This window comes from Canis aureus, chromosome 16 (genome assembly GCF_053574225.1).
Source record: "Canis aureus isolate CA01 chromosome 16, VMU_Caureus_v.1.0, whole genome shotgun sequence".
NCBI lineage: Eukaryota > Metazoa > Chordata > Mammalia > Carnivora > Canidae > Canis > Canis aureus.
This window is the reverse complement of record NC_135626.1, coordinates 28,493,723-28,514,929: the sequence shown is the minus strand read 5'-3', so window position 1 is coordinate 28,514,929 and position 21,207 is coordinate 28,493,723. Positions and strand designations below refer to the sequence as shown.

The window sequence follows — 21,207 nt, the reverse complement described above, 5'->3', positions numbered from 1 at the left end:
GGAGCCCGACGCCGCACTCGATCTCAAGTCTCCAGGATCATGCCCTGGGCCGAAGGCAGGCACTAAACTGCTGAGCCACCCAGGGATCCCCCTGAATAGGAATATTTAGACACACACACACACACACACACACACACACACACACACACACACAAAGGGCAGCCCGGGTGGCTCAGCGGTTTAGCGCCGCCTTCAGCCCAGGGCGCGATCCTGGAGACCCGGGATCGAGTCCCATGTCAGGCTCCCTGCATGGAGCCTGCTTCTCCCTCTGCCTGTGTCTCTGCCTCTCTCTCTCATGAATAGATAAATAAAATCTTAAAAAAAAATTGGACGCTTGAGAAGGAAAAGCATTCCTAGCATATGGAACAACATGACAGAAGACAGTGAGATGTAAGTGTCGGTAGACAGCGCCGGTTCTAGCGACGTGAGTCTTCTGAGAAGCTGCCCCAGCGAAGGGGATGAACCGCGCAGCCTCCCCCCCGCTGCAAAATGCAGTCCCCACCACACGCCTCTCCCTGTTCTCCACCTGTGTGCTTTGGATGCAGTTTACAGCAAACTGAGAGATGGGGCCAACACTATTTTCGGCGGCACCTCACCTGTGGACGCATAGACCTGCATTTTATCTATTTACCTGGAAAGTCCAACTGTTGTGCGGAGAGAAGAAAGTGAAGCAGCCCTGGAGAAACTTCTGCAAGAGGCCTGCTCTAGATGAATGAACGCCCTGGCCCGACCAATCAGAACGCAGACAGGACATTTCAGCCAATCCCGGCTCAGCAACGCCCTTGTGGGGCGGGGCCAGCACGCCCGGGGCGGGGCTCGCCGCCGCGGCGCCGCGGCCCTGCAGTCACTCCAGGGGGCCCCGGGGCAGGGGGGGCGGGATCCCCGAGAGGAGGCCGGCAAAGTAGATCAGGACAAACGGTGGAGGGCACTGGACGCCAGCCCTGGCGGACTGGGCACCACAGGGGCTTGACCCATGCAGCCCTGGCAAAAGCCAGGTGTGCCACGCTCCCTGCGGGGCTCCCGTCTCGGAGCGCCTTGAGTCGGGGACGCCTTCCCTCGGGGGAGCAGGTGGAGGTGCCCAGGACTGACTCTGGAGCAAGCACGTGTGAGAAGGCTGTCAGGCTTCTCTCCCCTGTCCTGCCTAGGGGGGGAGGTGGCGCTCCTTTTCCTCTTGGGAGGTCAGGAGGTCAGGCCTGTGCCAGGCTTGCAGCAGCCGGCTTTAAGAACTACCTGTGAGTGCCAGGCTGGCGGGACCACCGGGAAGAGCGGCCCAGGCGGCCCAGGCGGCCCAGGCATCGTGTCTGGATGTAGTGCATGTAGGAGAAGGAAGCGAGATAGAACGACGTGCCTGAAGCAGGATGCACCATCCCCAGATCGTGGCTGCTTTCCCAGGTTTCCCAACCTTGCAGTTCTTCCCTGGGTCTAACCTGAACCCTCCTTTGCCACATCTCTGGCCAGCCTTCAGTTAGCTGCTTTTTCCCTGCCGGGTCTTCCGTCTAACTTACTCACTCTTGGATGAGGCTCTGGTTCCTATGCTGGATGCCAGTCCTCAGAATCTGAGAGTCTGAGGTGCAGAGGCCATGCAAGGAAGCATTCTGCAACTTTGTAGGTCTTACAGAGAATGGAGTTAGTGCCCCTGAGCAAACTGATGTCGCTGTTAATGAGATAGGGAATAGGAGGACCAGGTGGAGGTGGGGTACATTCTTGTTATCATTCTTATTTTACAGCTGAGCAAACGGAGGCCAGAGAGGTTGTGCATCTTGCCCAAGATCCCACAGCTCCAGATGGCACAGCCTAGATTTACACCCAAGCCTGTCAGATCCCCACCCTCTGCTCGAGTGCAACCCTGTATTATGGGGACCTTATGCCCATTCTCACCCTGCTCAGGATCCTGTGGGGGCCTCATGTACCTGTTGCTGCTGTTTCTGGCCTTGGCACTTGGTGTTTTGTTGTGTTTCAGGCTTCCCAGACATGGGGACCCGTCCATACAAGGGAAAGTCAGCAAAACCCCAGGCTGTCGTGGCCCCACTAATTTGGAATCAGAGATTTGGGGGTGGGGTGGGCCCTAGAGTTGAACTTAGAAACCAAAGGGTGCTAGACTACCTCCATTTTATTTGGGCATCTCCCAACTCCTCTTGTTATACCGCAGACAAATGAGCCAACTGTCTAATGTTACTGGTTAGGTTTCAGAGCAACATTTAAATTGTTTTGTGGGATATCTAGGGGTTCACAATGGAGCAAATGGGTTGCAGGGTTGTTTGTGGGGAGGACATTCTAGACCTGGGAACAGCATATAGAAAGGCTCTGTCTCATTTGTCTCTGTCCCCAACTCTACCCTTGCCCCATTCTCCCCCCTTGGAGATCCCTGACAGCCACAGAGCGCCTGGTGTTGACCGAGTGTCAGAACTTCTCTTCTGTTGGGCAGGCCACCATGAGTCACAGGGCCTACTCTCTTGGGTTGAAGCTCTGGGGATTCCAGAATGGGGGACCCCCACCTCTTCACCTGAAAGTGGCTCATGGATACCACCTTGGGGGGATTCCATACTAATCAGTTGAATCTTGCCTATTTATTCAGCTCCTGATGCCGTCCTTTTTATGGCGGCTAAAGGACACATCTTCTTTTCTGCTCAGTGAAGCTAAAATGATCACTGCTGGCTTGGACCAGTAGCCTGTCTCAGTCCTTGGAGCAATCATGTCCAGCCCAAGGCAGATAGATGGAGGGGGGCGGGGGGACTCGGGGTGACCAGTTACACCACAGGAAGCACAAAGACATTTCCTCCCAAATCTCTCTCCCCTTCCCGGGGCCTCTTCCTAGAACCTCCAAGTCCCTCAATTCCCGCCTCCCTCTACCCCTCCCCCCATTAAGCAGAGTTGATGTATCTTTGGCTCTTTTCCCACCATGAACAAAGCTAGGAATTTCTTGGCTTGTGCGCCAAGGGCCTTGGGTGTCCAGGTTCCTTCAAGTCAGCTCTCTCAGTGGATTAAGCTCACTGTGGTTTAGGTGGCCCTGATTGCCTCTACGAATGACAAAGATTTAACTTTGCATCCGAGTCTCTGAGGCTGGCTCCTCTCTCCATGAACAGCCTCTAGGGTTGGTACATCTGTTCCCAGTCTGGGATCGGGGCACTGACTTTCAGACAGAGTTGGTGGACTAGTCACTGGGAGGGCATGTCCCTGCCATTGCCCCCTTGGTCTCCTTGTCCTCTCCACTTCCCATGCCAAAGGAAGAGCTCACTGGCAGAACAGGATGCTGGACTCAAATGTCCATCTTTAGCCTGGTAGTTCTTGCTTCAGGCTCTTTATAGATGTATTTAGGAAAAAGTGACATACAAGTCACAGGGCTGATGCAGCCAAATCAACCTCACTTTGAGAAAAATCCATAAAGAACATAAACTTCCAAAAACATTCCAGAGAATTCCTCCTGCGTGGCTGGCAGTACATACTCAAAAAGGATTAATTCCAGTAAGAATAGTGATTTTAAATTATTTTATGCACTCTTCAAAAAGATATTTAGGGATTGGGAAGGGGATGGGATGTCAATTTAAGATGATCAAGGATGAAGAAAAACTCTGAAATTATGATGCAAGTCAGTGGTGATACAGAATCTGAAGTGTGAAAATCCCTTCTCTTACCATGACATGGCAGTTTTTGTAAAGTGAAGTATACTTGACCCTCATGGTCCAGGGCCAAGATCTGGGTCAAGTGCCTGTTTTGGGAAGGGAAAAGCTAACTAGCCAGCCCCTGACAGATTGCCCTAAGAAGGCTAGATTACATGAAAATCCAAAGCAAAGCCTTTGACTGTCTTTCCATTCTTTCCTTGGGAACTAAATGAGTCTGACTGCCCAACAGTGGGCAACCAAGAGAAGCTGGAATCTAGATCAATGCACAGTCAGTATTGAGTCCTGAACCATCACACACTGGTCTCCCCTACCCCCTCCTTTTTAGAAGACCAGGGGGAGATTATCCAGTAATCTGCCAGGGTCAGACCAGCTGTGGGGGAGATTTATAGGCTCAAATGGGGACAAATGGCATTCGTTCAGGCTACAAGGCTCTTTAAGGGGGAAACAAAGAGTGCAGGACTGAGAGCCACATTTACTAGAGTAGGGAGGGGGAATGTATAATTATATCCCATGAACACACTGGACTTCTTGTCCAGCGATCCTTGAGGACACTTCAGGGAAACCTTCTCTATCCCCTCTATATCCTGGACCCAGGTCTCTTTAGAGAGGACCAAACTGCTGGGCCCCTTGAAAAGAGCAGAGACCTGGACAGCCAGGGCTGTAAAGGCTAGCTAGCAACTCAGGGAAATAACACTTTCCGCTTCCAGACAGAAGCAACACTAGGAACACTTTTCCTCCAGCTGTTTTCACCGAGTCAACAGAGACTAAAGCAATCATCAGAAAAGGTTTGGGAAGCTTCAATTCTATATAAAACACATGTAAGTATCCAAAACTTTTTCACTAAATGAAGGAAGGGTCAGATTCAACTTGATCTGGTGAGGATACTGTCACTTGAGTGCTTGTCATGTTCCTCTTCCAGCGCCCTTGGGAGATAGCAACCACATCGGAATTGCTTTACACAACCCAAGAGTGCCCAAGGAGCGCCTGGCACATTACTGATACCCAACGGACATCTGATGAATCTAGCTGAACACAAATGGGTATGAGACCCAGCCTAAAACCCTTTACAAGCAAGGAAACTGGGTTCTAGAGCATGAGAAATGCCCTAAACCCATTTTTCTTTTGGGTAGAACAGGAGCCTATGCCTAAGGCCACTGACCCAAGGCCTGGGTTCCTAGCTTTTCCTCAAGCTGACTGGCAGGAGTCTGTCTCCTGTGATCAGTGTGGTGCATTTCCACCCTCTTCTTGGTAGCAGCTCAGTACCAACCAGCATGACAACAGTCCCTCCCCCTTTCTCCAGCCCCATACTAAGATGTGTACACCTGGAGAAGCAGTGCTTTAAAACCTTTCTACCATCGTAGTGAACTGATGAAGCTTCTGAGATAGTAAGCAATCCATCATAACGTTTGTGACTGGTTAACTTTAATTTGTCAAAATAAATCTGCAGTATTTTGCATGTTAGTAATACAGTGCTGGTATTGACAGGAAAAAATCATCATCTGCTTACATAGAAACCTTCATTTAGGAGCACACCTTAGGAGGGAAATGGATATACAATAAAAGGCAAATGCAGGCCAAGCAGCGAGCCCTAGAGCATAACAGGCTGGATGTCAGATTTGAGGATTATCTAATACAACTGTTTAGCTGCCAATCTGATAAAGGGGAAGCTCTCAACCAGGTTACAACCAGAAGGGAAAAACAAAACTGCTTTTTCATAGCGTGGTGGCCGTCGTGCCTTCAACACTTGGTTGAATCAGTTCATCAGCATCAAAACTCAATTCCAGTTCCAAGACACAGGAGAATCTCACCACACAACCTATTTGGCCCCCCTTTCAGTGGCCCGCCGCCACCCCCTTCCTGCCGACTCTCTCCCTCCCAAAAGAAGACACGACGTGGCTTTATTATTGCAGACAAGCTTCTTAAGTGAATAAAGAATGCATACAAAATAGCATTTTAACTGAAGTCATACAATGAAGTCTCACTCCTGTTTATTATACAATGAATTGATAAAACAATCATTTCTAGTATATATCTTTTTTTTTTTTAAGAACTAATACTTTCAGGGTTCTGACGACCACACTCTAGCCTGGGGGTAGGGTCCACACGTGCCCCCACTGAGGACTGCTCCTTGGGCCACTGTGGAGGAAGCCTGGGCTATCTGAATCAGGGTGGATGGTGACTGCCAGCCCAGCCAGAGATGACAGGTCCTAGCAGGCAGAGCCAGAACCCGGTCCTGGGGCTGCATGCCAGGAAACGTACACTTCCTCCAAATGTGGCCACTACCTGCCCAATCTAGGCCTCAGCAGGGCCGTGTGTGGGCCTTCCCTACACAAGTCCTTCCAGTAGTCCACACATAATGCTCTACAGATTAAAAACAAACCATCTTTGTACTGTGGATAGGAACAGTTGTAACAAAGTCATAGCTACATATTTTTCTCTACATTTTGTTTATTGAGACAAACTAATTAAAAGGCACAAACATAGGGCATGTTTACATGGACATTATAACAAACATATACATTAAAAGTGTAGGAATGTGTTGCCTTCCTGCTAAACAGAAAGTTCCTAAGCTTTTATATATACAAAAGTTGTACAATTTAATGTCCTAAAGTACAAAAGATCATTTATAAAATTATTTTACACTAAGTACTATTTTATTTTTTACTATGTAGTTCAACCCCCTCGAACTGTTTTGTATAATGACACACAGATACCTGTCCCTGATGTAGGAAGTCTGCCTCAGATGTAAGGTATTGGATGCTTGAACTGACACAGTGGGGTATAAACGGAAGTCATCCAGTTTGATAGTCAGTCCTGCAAACATTCTCCAAGATTAATACAACTAAATTCCATTTCTCTTAACTGCAAGATTAAAAAAGGAAAAAAAAAAAAAAACAACCAAAAACATATTGCAACTTAAAAAAAAAGATCACAGCGTCTTGGTTTTAGTAACTTTTTTTTTTTTTTTTTTTAAAACACAATGTTTTAAAAACATTAATGTGTGGCATGATGGTGTAAAGAGTATCTGTTTCCCTAACTTTTGGTTTCTACTTTATGTACAGAAATAAAACATCCTGTTAAGAAATAAAAAGCACATGTCTTAACGTGCACAATCATTGCTGGGTCTCTACAGGGAGCACAGATAGCTGTCTCCCTGAAAACACCACAAAGCTGATACAAGTGTTTTCTCAAAGAAAAAAAAAGTGATGTTCATATTTACAAAGTTGAACAAATCTGCACAATACTTGATTAAGAAACGGAAGGAGAAATTAAAAAAAAAAGATACACTCTGCTTGTTCTGAAGGGGTATACTACCTAGTTAGTGGTTAGAATAAAAACTGTATACAATTTAATATAAGACATAAACTCTAGTGAGCAACTAACACATCTTCCCCTGTTGTAATATCAACAGGCTCTGATTGGGAGAGAGAGGGGCATATCACATCCCAGTGCCTCCAGCATCTTCCAATTTAAAGCAATATATTTTAACTGTTCGAAAGTACTCCTTGGCTCCTGAATAGGAGTCCCAGTGGCCTCTGTTAGGAGTCTGCCCGTCCACACACTTGACTTCTCCTCTGTCAGTTGAGGCCTTTTCTTACCAAAACACAATTTGTATATTTTGGTGTGTTTTTTTTTTTTTTTTTTTTTTTAAAAAGTCTACTACAATGCTATATTCCATCAGGATTAATATGCTGAGCAATATTTACATCTCCAAATATCAGGTCACAATCCCTATTATATGTTGAAGTTAGAATGATAAATTATCATATGCTTTGCATATCAGAGCTGGTATCACCTTTCCCATAGGGAATGCTGCCTGAAATTAACATATTCCCAAAGGTAAAATGCATATTCTCTGAAATGCATTTTATTATGACAATGCATGTATTTACTCATAAAAACAATAAACACAGACAATTCTACACTAGCTTTCTGTGGATTTAGAGCTTCGGGTTAAAATCAGCCATCCACCTCGTATGGGGAGAAGAGTTCTGCTAGTGTTTAGAATAAAATGATTCCTTGGGATTAGAAACAGTAATGCTGTTTTTTTATTTTGAAATGGGTTTTGCTTTTTTATGATTGGTTTTAATTCTGGCATTTTACCTTGCCAACTACTATTGTTTAAGCAATGCTGTCAGCTAAAACGAATTTCTGATTAAACTAAAGTGGTCCAGTGATAAGTTACATACACACCCTACCTTGAACAATCCCAGCCAAATTGGAAAAAAATGCCACTACACTATTATTAACTAATATAATAAAATCTCCCAATTTCATGGTTTACTTTTTGCTTTAATAAACTAAAAGTAAGTTGCTGGTAAATATTTACTTTAACCCATATTTTGATTTTATAATACTGTTTACCAAGGTGGTGATGTAGGCAAAGCTTGGGGTAAGAAAGGCATGCTCTCTACAGGCCTCATTGCTATATTGAGAGGGGCAGCTAACGTCATAGGTGTGGGCAGGTTCATTGGAGACGTGATGGTGACAGGGTGTGCTATATTCACTGGAGCAGTGACTGGGGTGGGAAGGTTGACTGGGGTAGTAAGTGTTAAAGGAGAGGTCATGGATAATGGACTGGTTATAGTTACAGGGTGCCCTATGTTCATTGGGCTGGTTATGTTAACTGCACTTGAAACATTTACTGGACTTCTCATGCTCATTGCAGCTGCCACTGTGACTGGGTTTGACATCGTCCCAGACGACACAGAGGACGTTATATTGAATGGAGTAGTGAGAGTCACAGGTGTCGTAGCAGCCGTGGAGGTTTGGCACAGGTTAGCAGCTTCTAAAATAAGAAGACAAAATGGCCTTTAGACTCCCAAAACAATGAGTAAAATTCACAAACAACTTCTGAACCAACTCTTTTTTTTAATTAAAAAGGACATTTAATGAATGAAATTACAGGTTCTTTACCAAGCGGTCAACAGGAAGGGAGGCTCTTTCTGAGTACAGGACTGGGGATGCATGAATCTTTTCTAATGCTATTCCTCCCACACGGCTTTGGGCAACTTGTTTAGCCTGGCGCTTTTGGTTTCAGATTTAGATTTACTTACCTACCTCACAGTGATGCTGGGAAGATCAGTTAATTTCTGCTAGGCACTCTGGGAGGCAGAGATATCAAGCAGGGCTTAGTATTCTCACTACCATTTCATGCAGGCAGAGCCAAGCACTGGCAGGCTGGGAGAAAGAGCTTGTTTACACAGAGCTGGGCCGATGGTCACACAAGAACAGGTAATCAGAAAAATCTTCTAGTAAGGCACACTGTAACTAGCGGAGAGAGTTGTGTATCCTCAATGCTATTTACTCTAAAGCCTCAGAGGTGAAGCTACATTCTGTTAAGGTTTTAAAAATCCCAAAGTAGGGACTGACCAACAAGCTATTTTCATATCACCTGTTTATTTCAGTCTTAGAAAAATCGTTTAAACAATCCTAATGTGTCTAGTTAGGTTCCCTAACTATGCTAAGAAAGAGAAAATATCTCTCAGTGGGTTTATATTTTCCTCTCCACTCCCATTTCTTCTCTTTCTGATGCTGACAGAATCTCCCACTTTACACCCAGGGTCATATAACTGCGCACATTCTATACATCATCAACCATACCAAGGAGGACTAATTAAGCAAAAAGACCCTACAGTGATTTGTGGGACCTTGGTGCTTGTTACCCAGCAAAGCCTGGGTACTTCTTAAAGAAAACTTCCCTCAGAGGTGACACCCCCACCCCACCCCTCAATAAAATTCAGCACCACCTGCTGGTGTGTCAGAAAACAGCAGTGAGAAGACAGATGAGCTGGCTAGTTGGATGCATGTGACTTGGCTATCAAAATGGAGAAAATACATTTAAGACTAAGGACAGAAGTCTGCACACATTCCACACATCCGAGTCAAATCACCTCACGCTGATCAATATGATGGAACTCTGGCAAACTCCATACTCTCTGTCAGGAATTCCCAAACCTGGCTGATGATCAAAATCATTTCTCTAGGGAGCTTTAAAACAAAAACAAAAACCAAACCAAACCAAACCAAACCAAAACTTCCCAGGAAATTCAACAATGATATTTAGATGGAACTTTAGAAATCTGTATTTTTAAAAAGCTCTTGAGATGGGTGATCTGATTCTTACTCAGGTTTGGGGACTTTATATTACCTTATTTAAAAAAAGAGACCTGGTGATTCAAGTTTAGGTTGTCAGGGCAGGAATCTCCTCTCCCCAAAGATGTGACATTTTACTAACACGAATACAGATGTTTCTAACATTAGTGGTCATTTCCAGAGAGATTCATGCTACAAATGGGAATACAATAGCATTTTGTTTCGTGGAGGTCAAAAGATGAGCTAAACAATTGAGTCTTATTGTGCACGCAAAATGAAATACAACACCAAAAAGAAGAGTGCAGAAAGGGAAAACCGACTCACTTTTGAGGTGATGTTAGCACTGCTAAAGTATTCTTGTTTCCACCAAAGAAGGGGCTTTCACCCTCACCTGTGCCGGCCCCTCCCCACCCGCCCCTGCCTCTCCTTTCAGTCTAACATCATCCTTTTCTAGGACTTAAATCATTTTACTCTTACTCCTTCTCAAGTAAAACATCCTTCATAACATGCTTTCACCTACTTGCGACTGTCATAGCACATAGACATTTTCCTGCACACCCTCATCTCCACCTCTTCTAACCATAAAACATTTTATTAAATAATAACAAATTTTCACTTGGAAGAGAAGAGCACGAAGCTGCTGAGGAAGGGTAGAAAGCCTACCTGGCTGCAATGCAAGTAGATGTATGAAAAAGGACTCTATATTCCTTTCATCTTTATCCAAATACAGGGTGTTTAGAAGGGATCTGTGGAAGGGAAGAGCTATACTACATGAAAGCAAAGGAGGGAAGAGACTACACAGTGAAGGAATTACAGAGGAGCCTACAGGCAAAGGATTCCTTATGAATTTGAAGTAAAACAGTAAGACATGGCAGAGGTCAGGAAGGAAAGAAGCAATTTAGGAATCTCTCCTATGGCTGATGGTACACAGACAAAATGATTGATTTGAAATGCCCCCACAATAGTTCAGAAGCCAAAACTCTTAAGTCTTAAGTTAAAAAGCTGTGTGGAAAACAGATACTCCAACTGATTCTTCACAAGATTTAGGAAAAGAAAGCAAACCATTCTCAATCTTAGTAACAATGACAGTAAAGTCCCTAACAACTTAAGTACACACATGTTAGGCTAACACCAGCCCCAGTAAGAGACTGAATGAGATTAAGGTAAGACCAAGAGCAAAAATATCAGCACCGTTAAGCCGGAAACAGGTAATACATAATGCAACACAGAAAGAACATTAAAGAGCAGAAAATAGCAAAGTTGTAAGAAAATAAACTTGTGCACCAAAAGAATATTTCATCCACCTCCAAAAGTGGGAATGTTTTAGAAGGGCAAAAGAGGAGCCCATAATGCATGGAGATTGACATAAAAATGGAACTCTGAACATACACAGTGAAGGACCAAATCTGGCTCCAAATTTCTAAGAAAAGGTCAATCAAAAGAATATGACCAGAAGCACTAAGGATTTTTTATTTCTTTAAGTAAAAAAAAAACAAAACAAAAACAAAAAACACTTATCTGGAAGCTTAGAAGCTTTGTGGCCAACATATAGTATTTCCAGGTTTCCAGGAAGCCAGATTCCCTAAGTTGTGGATGCCTCTCTTGGAGCCTGGGGCACACTATGTGAACACATGTCAGCCGTACCATGAGCATTGGCCACCTCATCTTATCTTTGTTTTTTTGAAGGATTTTATTTATTTATTCAAAGAGATACAGAGAGAGAGGCAGAGACATAAGCAGAGGGAGAAGCAGGCTCCCTGTGGGGAGCCCAATGCAGGACTTGATCCCAGGACCCCAGAATCGCTATTTAAGCTAAAGGCAGACGCTCAACCACTGAGCCACCCAGGTGTCCCTCATCTTACCTTTCTTTCTTGCCTTGACAGCTTCCTCCCACAGTCTCAGTGTCTCCACCTGCTTCCCTGGCCAGCTTGTCACATGCTGCTGCTGTTGCTGCTGCTGCTGCTGCTGCTTCTGGCTGCTGGTTTCTTCACTCATGCATGCTACTCCAAAGATAAACCATAGATGCTACATTACCTTGAAAAAGTGTAGCCATTTTTTCAAAATCTGAAACTTAGATACTTTGGTTCTTCAAGCTTCTCTGACCTTTATTATTATTTGACTTGATAGTTTTTACTAGAGAGATCTTCTTTTGCTGCTTCTGTCTATACTGGTCAAAATAAATAAATTACTACAAGAAAAATGGAGAGAGCTGGGGGAAAATCAATATAAAAGAGAAAATAATTCTTTGCTATATTAAAAGTGTCTTTTAGAATGGAACTTGGGTGATAATAGTATAGACTAATTTATGCTCGTCAAAATATCTAATCAAGTTGGCTACTTGACCACAACAATGCACACTAAAAGCAAATTTTTGTAAAGTTAAAAAGTGTGACATGCCAGATAATAAACCCAATGTACTTACAAAGAAGCAAAAATGGATGAGATTAAAACAAACTAAGTGTTCTTTTCCGCTCACTTTTGGCCACCTATTCTGAGAATTTAATGTTTCTGCAGCATAAAGTGTGTGTGTGTGTATATATACATATTTATAAAATAGAATACAGAATTAGGAATAGATTTTCTTCTGGTGGTTAGGGCAATCTCAAAGACAAAACCTGGGTAAATGCAAATACTGAATTTTACTCATGAGTCCCTGAAATATTCTATCTTTGATTCTGAATTTAAGATAATCAGAGCACTTACACTTCCAAATGGATAGGATATCCCAACTTTACCGATTTGATTGAGAAGCAAACTTGATGCCACATTCATCTTTAAGGTTATCAAGGGCATTTTATTAACTCAAACAGGAGTTAGGAGACACTGATGCTTAAGAATCTTCCTTAACCTCATAAAACTTTCTTAACAAAAACAATGAAAACTGTCTCACAGAAGCTGCAACTTCCTAGTGTGGCTTCTGCTGCCACAATTCTAAAACACCAGAGCTTTTTGTTCAAACTCCACAGAAGGGACACGTTGAAAAAAGAGCGACAGGGAAATTCTGCTTTTCTAACTTGACTGTTATTAATAGACAAACACTGGACTGGGCAAAATTAGTGGAGGGCTTGTCAGTGTTGTCTGTATCCACCCACGCAGGTGAAGCAGATCTCCAATACCAGTATATACTCTCCATTAACATGTGTTTATATGCTTTAGTCATAGGAGAAAAACATGTAAGATGAATATGAACACAGTTCTGAGAGCACAGTAAAAACATCTTCAAAACATTATGAAAAACATCCATTTCATCAATATGAAATGCAACAGAAATATAATTTGAAGTGTCACCTACTTTTACTGATGCCTTGTTTACATGTATTACAGTTGATACTTTGGCTCTGCCCATGTGTCTTTAAGTGGCTGGTGATGTACGCTGCACTCAGAAGCTTCCCACAGATGTTACATGATACCTTGCCTTCGTGGCGCACCATGTGTGTCCGCAGTCTGTCTTTGGTGGCAAAGGCAGCAGTGCACGTCTGCATGAGGGAGGAAAACTTTTTTTAAATATAGACTATCCTGTTCTACTCATTTTAAAGTACGTTATATTCTAGGCATAACCCTATCCATGTCTGCAAGCAGACTGAGTTAGTTGCATTTTAACTGCATGTGTTACCTAGAATCATAATCGTAAGGAAACACTTGGTGAATTTTAGACCCTTACATTTAGGGGGAAGAAAAAATAACAGAGTACTGAAAAGCTGTAGTCAGTTAAACCTGGAAATAAATGCAGCTCCTTGATTCATGAAACAGTGTAACACTAAGCAAATTAACCTATCTGCATTTGTTTCTCCATCTGTAAAAGGAGGGTAATACCTACCTCACAAAATTACTGGTGAGATTAAGAGCCTGGCCCAAGGCCTCCCACATAGCAGGCACTTGCTCAAATGATACTAGCTTCCTTCCTCGGATTGGATTTTTCTTAGGATTCAAATCATTTACTCAATAAAGTCAGTTGTTAACACATTTAACTGAAAGGAGCACAGAAAGACTTCCAGCAACAAACTAAAATTACTGATGTCTAAAAAAGGTCATTGGATTTAGCAAGATTCTTAACCTTTTCATTATCACAACTTAGGCCAAATAAAATCAACAGATTTTCAAACTAGAAAAGGCTCCAATTTGACAGACAAACATCCAATAATTTTTCTCCACTTGGGAGAAAATTCCTATTTTCTTCTTTTACGGTTAAAAATCATCCACCCAGAAAATAACTTAAAGCATTTCATTCATTTATTCATTTCAAATACATAATGACCTTTGCAAGACTATACATTTTTTTCTTGTAAGATAAATACTGTTGCCTAAGGAAAGGGAAATGCAGCTTAACGAAAACAACACATTTACATTTTTAAATGCTCTTGCCTCACAGAAATAGAAGCTGTCATTTATATTGTATAAAACCAGAATTCAAATGGACCACATTTACTCAAGTCAGTGATTTTAAGACTATTCAAGAACGGTGAGATTTGATTGGCTCAGACCTTCTGGATATTGTGCATTAAGTGCTACACTAAGGATAAGTCATTTTAACTCTTACTTGGCATTTGAAGGGTCTTTCTGTTGAATGGACATGTTTTACGTGACAGCTTAAGTGGTCAGGCCTGTGAAAGAGAGAGTTTCAACAGAAGATGTAATGGAACACACATTGAGAAATGCTACTCACTGTGATGTTTACATGCTTGGCAGCTTTGGGTGGAGGGCATTTTAAAGAAAGCTAGCAGAACTATCAACTCCCCCTCCCCCCAGTGCAAGCCTCCTTACCTCTGTTACCATAAACAAAAGTTTTTAGTCCTTTACCTGTTAATTTTTCTCTTCTAGTCAACATCAAATCATGTTAGGTCTTGGTTCTTTAAATTATAAAATACCCAAAGTTTCAGTCCTAACACTTGCCAGAGACAGTTACTACTATATTAACTTCAAAAGCCTTTAAAAAGGAAACTAGTGAAAGGTTAGTAACCACAGAAAAATGGGAAAAAGTCCTAAAAGTTATACTAAGAGTATCCAAGGTCATCCCAACTTCCAGGAAATAAGTTTCTTTGATTTACACAGTGAACCTCATGTCTAGTCACCCAGCTGAATTGGAAACCAATAGTTTTGCAGTGATAAGAATTACAGATGTGCCAAATGAAGGCCTGAGTCCACCAGGCCACTGCTTAACTGAAATATTAAGCTAATCACTATGTCACCACTTGTCAACCACACCAAACTGGAATTAGACCTGGAAGTGTAATACTTTATCTATCATCAATCTCCTCTAATAACACAGGCCTGCCCACAGCTATTCTCACATAATAAGCCTTCTGGGTCACAAAAAGACAAAACTGAAATTCACTGATACCTAATAAAAACAAAAGCAAAGCAAAATGCAGTACCTCGAGAAACCTTTCCCACAAACACTGCAAGTATAGGGTTTGGTGATGCCTCCTTCATGAGACCTCACATGGTAAGTCATCCGGTCCTTCCTCTTGAAGCGCTGATTACAAACAGGACACTCGAAGGGCTTTTCGTCCGAATGGGAGAGCTTGTGCCGATTAAGGTGGTACACATCTCGGAAGGCCTTCCCACACATCTCACAAGCATGGTTCTTCTTGACAGGCTTACTGGGTTTCTTGACAGACTGGGTCACGGGCATAGCTGTGGTGCTGGCACTGCTGCTGGGGTTGGTGCCCGAGGAAGATGTAGTGACTGTTGATAAGATGCCAGCAATGGTCGAGACCAACGAAGTTCTGCTGCTGTCCCCAGCAATGGTGGAGATGAGGGGAACCACCGTGGTGGGGGTTTTCTTTGACCGGGACACCAACTTGATCCCTGTGTGGCAGGACTCATGGCGCCTCAGGTGATAGCTGTCCCTGAAAGCTTTGCTGCAATAAGTGCACACAAATGAAGTTTTGGGTTTTTCTTTTTTAATCCCAATGGCATCCTTTAATGTTTCTGGTGCTGCTTGAGGTTTCTGAGTTATTGGTATTGGAAGCAATGGTTTCTGATCAGGGGGCTCCACAGCAGAGCTCAGGAGGGGCAGCAAGCTGTTCTGTGCTGCCTGCTGTTGGTGATGGGAGGCTTCATGGGCCTAAAACCAAACATTTACACTTCAGAAACTCAGCCTCGCACAATGGCCTTCAAAATTCAACATGCTCCAGACAACAGAGACCAGAAGAAACAAAGAGCCTGTAAGCTACTCCCTGCAGCAGAGATCCAGCAACCACCTAGTTACCCTCAGAGTTCCCAAAACAAAGCATTAAAAATCACTGTGCAGACACAAAACTTTTACGACTAAGTTGCTGACAGTGATCTTGCTTTCAAACAGCTGACTACACACCACTCTGGTTCATAAGAGACACACCAGCTGATGAAATCAGTTTGCATAGTCTGTCAGTGCTGAAACCAAGTTTAAATAACTTGTCAAAAGAATTACACTCCAGACTTAAGTATTTACCAGTACCTTACTGCAGTAATGCAGACGCTAGACACTCACACACATATACATATATACACATAATCATCTATTTGTCTATTTTACCTAGGAAAAGAAAGCCAATGTCTCCCATCACAGAACTTAGTGACTGAGGAAGGAGGCTGTTGCTAAGTGATAAAAAGGACGCTAGCTCTCTGAATACTTGCACTATTTGTTAAGTTTACTTTTAAAGTTTTCTTTAAAACTTCTTTAAAAGTTTACTTTTTAATTTTCCTACTAAAAGATCTGATTGAAATGAAACTTGCTATTAATCAGCCTGGAAGGCATCTGTGAAGGTATAGCCTACAGCAAAACACTGGTCAGTTGTCTCTCAGTTCATTTGATCCTACACTAGAAATCTGCATCCTTTAACAACAAACCCTACACTCTCTAAGACAGACTAGCGAGAAAAAACAAACTAAATATAATTAAAATTCCTTTCATTTTCATCCTCTTCCAGCACTTATACATTTTGTTAAAGTATTAAACATTTGCTGTTATGATGTGCTTCTCCACTCTAGAGTTGGACACTGGAAATTTTCCTTAGCTGCAACTGCAATTTCATCGTCAGGTTTGTGATCAGGTTCTTGGTATTTATGAATAGTTAGTTACTCTCTTGGTTTTTATTCTTTCAAAATTCTCCATTCTGATAAACATTTAGAAAATGATGGGAAACATTCCTGAAATAGTTCTTTCTGGTACGTTGTACTTTATCAACGTTATTTTTTGAAACTTTTTGGACAGTGAACCCAAGCCCCTATGCTTGAGTTTTGTAATCCTCAAAGGATACATGCACTTAGCGGTAAGAGTTCCAAATACTTTAAGTATACAACATCCTAGGAGGGGCCCATCCCATTATCTTAGACATTCTAGTCACTTATTTAGCCTTCTTACTCTATAATCACAAGTCCTACAGTTAACTTGATTAAGAGGAAAACAAGGAGACAGACACACACATTCACACAGAGCTTCTTCTCCCCTAATGTATAGAAATATCTACCACACATAGCTCCATTTTTACTTGATGGCAGCACAACAGCTAAGCCTGGAACCAAGTCTCCCCCAAGTCATTAGGAGGTGTGGTATTCAGAGTTACCAGTTCCAATTTAATAATTTTGGTTGAATCCCATTTGAGTCCTGGAAGTACTCACAGAAATTATGTGCTGACCTGTTGAGTATCTTTCTGGACTTAGGGATCATACCGAATTATAGTCCACTTTTAATTTAATTTATGGAGCTCTTGTAAATGTCAGTGTCTGCCCATGAGACATTAGTGGAAACTTTACAGAATTTGGATGCAAATCTTATCCCCTTTCCAACCTGGCTGTGGATACCCAAGTTTCCATACAGTATACAAACAGTTAATAGCTGAAGATAGTTCAAGATATACAATTTCAAAGGCTAACAGATCAGATAATAGGGAATGCAAATCTTCTGGACAAAGTTCAGACTTATAGTGTTTAGAGGCATTTTTCAATTCTAAACAACCATTAGTTTGATGGAGTACTAAAAGCACTTACTGCCATTTTACCAATTCAGATGTCTGTGGCAACATAAAGTATTTTTACAGCATTGCTGAAGCTCACTCTCACACGAGGGTCACACCAGGTCCCTGCTTCTTGGGTGAAATGCTGTAGAATGCCTCGACCACTACGGGAATCACTCTCTGAGGATTCCTAGGATCCCCACACTTCTACATGAAGCCTTCTAAGAGGGGAACTGGGTTTTCCCAACTTGTTCTCTGAGGGAGAGACAGAGTAAAATAACAACCATGGCCTGCCTTCAGTTAAGTGATTAAAAAAAAAAAAAGAACAAAAAAAAAAAAAAAAAAGAACTTCTGGGTAGACTTTTATTTGACTGGTATCATCAAACCAATGCTTTAATTTTATCTCCCATCTCTTTCAACTTTAAGGCTTTTTTAACCCTGCCCAAGCTTTCCTTTTTCTGAAGTTGGCAAAAAAAACAAAACAAAACAAAAAACAAAAAAAACAAAACAGAAATGTTATTTCATCACCCAGGGTAGTAAGATATAGCACCATGAAATCTCCGCTGCCAGAGGGCAAAAAATTTTGTACTGAAACAAATTAGCATCAGTGAGTCATATCTTGAATGTCCTGTTAGGAGAATCATCCATCAAACATTTTAACAGCTATGGCTTTCACTTTCCACCAGGTTATCTGGAAAGCAAGCAGGTATTAAATTGTTTTAAAATATAAATTCAATTATATGCTCTAGGAAACAAACAAGAGAGTTTAACTCTCCCATTTCCCCAGTAAAAATTACTTAAAACTGAAACTGAGTAAGTCTATTCATACCTTTCCATAGAAAAGACTGAAATATTCTCTTTACCCATTCAACTGTCCTCGGCTCTAAATTATTTTTCCAACAATTTTCACTGCACACATTGCCAAGCCCAGGATCAAATATTAGTTTTCACACTTCTCCATCAGGTGGAAAAAAAGATTTTAATTGCTGAAAAAAAAATTAAATAATATAAAATCTAATTAACAAGTTGATCAATAAATGCTTGGCATTTGTCTTATCCAGAAAAAGAATAATAAAAGTATTCCAAAGGATTGTTCAATTAGCTTTCCAAAAATCAGTGATTGGTTTTTCCTTTACATAAAGAACTCTTTTTTGCAATCTCCATGAAGTTTATGGGCAGTAGGTTTAATATGGTTAAATCTAAATCATTCCTCACATGAAAATCACTTAGGTGGCCCATTAATCCCATATTTAAAACGACCATTTGAAAGCTTTTTCTAGAGAGGGCATTTGCCACCTTTACACCAATTTGGATGCCAGCTAGTTATTTATCATTTTTTTTCTCAATGCATTTTTTTTTTAAGTTGACTTAAAGCATGATAAAACAATATCCGATCAGAATGAGAAAGTTTGTGAGTTCCATAATTTTGCATATCTTCAATTTTGAGAAGCCGGAACATATTTCAATCAACTACGTAAAAATCGAATTACTCACATTTGAGAGAAAATATGTCTTAAAACAATAAACCAGCTCTACACCATAGGTAATGTTCGAATTATCCAATTCCCTATATTACTTCCACTGGGATGAGTCCAGTGGCTGGGCGAATTTTTTGAAAATTCTGCATCCATTCCTGGTTAGTTTCAAAAGGTCTCAAGCGCCCAAGTAACGCGTCTGGGATTTCACGAAGTTATTCAAAGAAGGAAAATAACCCAGAGAGGCGGGAAGAACGCGTTTAAAGTGACAAGCTTCCTAACCTCCTCCCGTTCCGAAGTTTCCCCGTGAGCTCATCACTACTGCCCACTAAGTGCTTCGTTTGCAAATAGAAATGAAGCAGGGAAAAAAATCAAGTTCCAGCCTAGGTCTTCCCAACAGGGGTCCCCCACCTAAAATGGGCGGGCAAGAGGACTGCCAACGTATCGTCTACACTTTCAAGTTTCTTGCAAAAAAAAAAAAAGGAAAAAAAAAAGTGTAGACCAACACCCCAACGCATGACTCATCTGGGGGCTTTGTAAGCCGACTTTGTTTGCTCTCTCCACTTTCCGTCTCCCCCACTTGGTTGGAGGAAACGTTCGAGGTGGGACGAGAGGGAAAAGCGCTCCGGGAGAAGGTCGGGCCTCCAGGAGTCCCGGCACCCCCCGCCCCCCCGCCCCGCTCCTCCCGCCCCGGCCAGGCTGGGGGATTCCCCGGGCTGAATGGGACGGCGGGAGAGCTGGACAGAGGGAGAGGGTGTCAGCTGCCAAGGCTCGGCAAAGGCTTGCGAGAGAAAAAAAAAAAAAACGTAAATCCAGTGAAAAAGTTTGGGGAGGGGAGACACACAACACCCCCCAACAGGGTAAACACGAGGGGGGCGGCGGGAAGGGGGAGTGGCGGGGAACCCAGGGATGCCCGCTAGCCGCGGGGACGGGGGTCAGAAAGTCAACACACACACACACACACACACACACACACACAAAAAGAGGGGAGGGCGGTGAGGAGGAAGGAGAGCGAGCGAAAGATGGATGAAGTGCGTGTGTGTGGGGAGTGTCTCGGAGCCGGACCTGGGGACCCCCTCACCCCACCGTGCGGGCCCGGGCCGGGCGCGCTGCGGCCAGGCGGCCAGCGGCCCGGCGCCCTCCTTTCTCTGGGCCGCGGGTGCTGACAGCGACCGGCCTCCTCCCTTCCCCTTCAGGGCGGGAGGGAAGGGTGTCTGCGTGTGCCTGAGTGTGCTGGGGGGGGCCCGGGGTTCACCCCGAGGCCTGCTCTCTCCCCCGCACCCCGTGAGGCCGCCTCCTTTCACCTCAGCAGCCCCGCTCCGCCGGCGCGGGCGGGCGGAAAAACAAAGGGGGATTAAGGCCGGGCCGGAGCGCGGAGCCGGGAGGGAGGGGAGGAGGAGCGCCCGCCCGCCCGCCCGCCAGCCCGGGGCCCGGCCCCCCTGTCCCCCCCGTGCCCCCCCGGGGGGGCCCCCAGTACCTGGAACAGGAACGCGGTCCAGTTGGCCTCCATGGCTGCGGCGGCCGACCCCCCTCCTCCCCACTCCCCCCGCTCGGGGAGCCTCCTCAGCCGGAGGAGGCGACAACAAAGCGGCGGCGGCGGCGGCGGCGGCAGCGGCAGCGGCGGCTCCTCAACATGGCAGCGCCGAGCGCGGCCACTTCCGGTAACCTCCGGGACGCACCACCGCCGCGGCGAGCGCGGGCGGGGGGGGAGCCCCGACCCGGCCGCCGCCGCCCCCGGCCGCCCGGACCCCTCCCGGGCGTCCCCGCCGCAGGCTCGCCGCCTCGGAGCTCAGCCAGGGCCCGCCGGCGGTGGGGTCAGGGCCCCCGCGGGGGGGCTGGGGTGGGGCCGGGGGCGGGGATGGGGCGCGGCGTCCCCCCCCGCGGGGGTGTGTGGTGCTGCGGTCCGCGGCTCCGGCAGCTGGAGCAGGGGGAGAGCAGGAGAGAAGATGGAGGACGCCAGGGTCTGGCGCGGGCTCGCTGGGCACGGCGGGGCCGTTTCCCGGGACCCAGACGCGGTGCCCGGCGGCGTCGCGTCCTTGCCAGACCCCCGGCGGATGGCGCAGGCCACGGCGGTCACCC

General features: G+C 44.3%; 1 protein-coding gene across 5 annotated transcripts; it reads right to left on the bottom strand.

Moving 5' to 3' along the window:
* Nucleotides 1–5,020: 5,020 nt before the first annotated feature.
* VEZF1 (vascular endothelial zinc finger 1) lies at nucleotides 5,021–20,784 on the bottom strand. Of its 5 annotated transcripts, XM_077852548.1 has the most exons (8): nucleotides 20,606–20,760; nucleotides 18,517–18,639; nucleotides 17,688–17,908; nucleotides 15,089–15,783; nucleotides 14,254–14,317; nucleotides 13,009–13,210; nucleotides 11,579–11,716; nucleotides 5,021–8,409 (listed from the first exon to the last, which is right to left on the bottom strand). In XM_077852548.1, the coding sequence occupies exons 3-8, from the start codon at nucleotides 17,691–17,693 to the stop codon at nucleotides 7,982–7,984; spliced, it is 1,533 nt and encodes a 510-aa protein (XP_077708674.1). In that variant the 5' UTR covers nucleotides 17,694–17,908; nucleotides 18,517–18,639; nucleotides 20,606–20,760; the 3' UTR covers nucleotides 5,021–7,981. The 5 variants fall into 5 exon arrangements, with proteins under 5 accessions (XP_077708674.1, XP_077708676.1, XP_077708673.1 ...); XM_077852550.1 differs by lacking the exon at nucleotides 18,517–18,639 and having other exon boundaries at nucleotides 20,606–20,763; XM_077852547.1 differs by lacking the exons at nucleotides 18,517–18,639; nucleotides 20,606–20,760 and adding an exon at nucleotides 18,483–18,501.
* Between the last annotated feature and the right edge of the window lie 423 nt (nucleotides 20,785–21,207).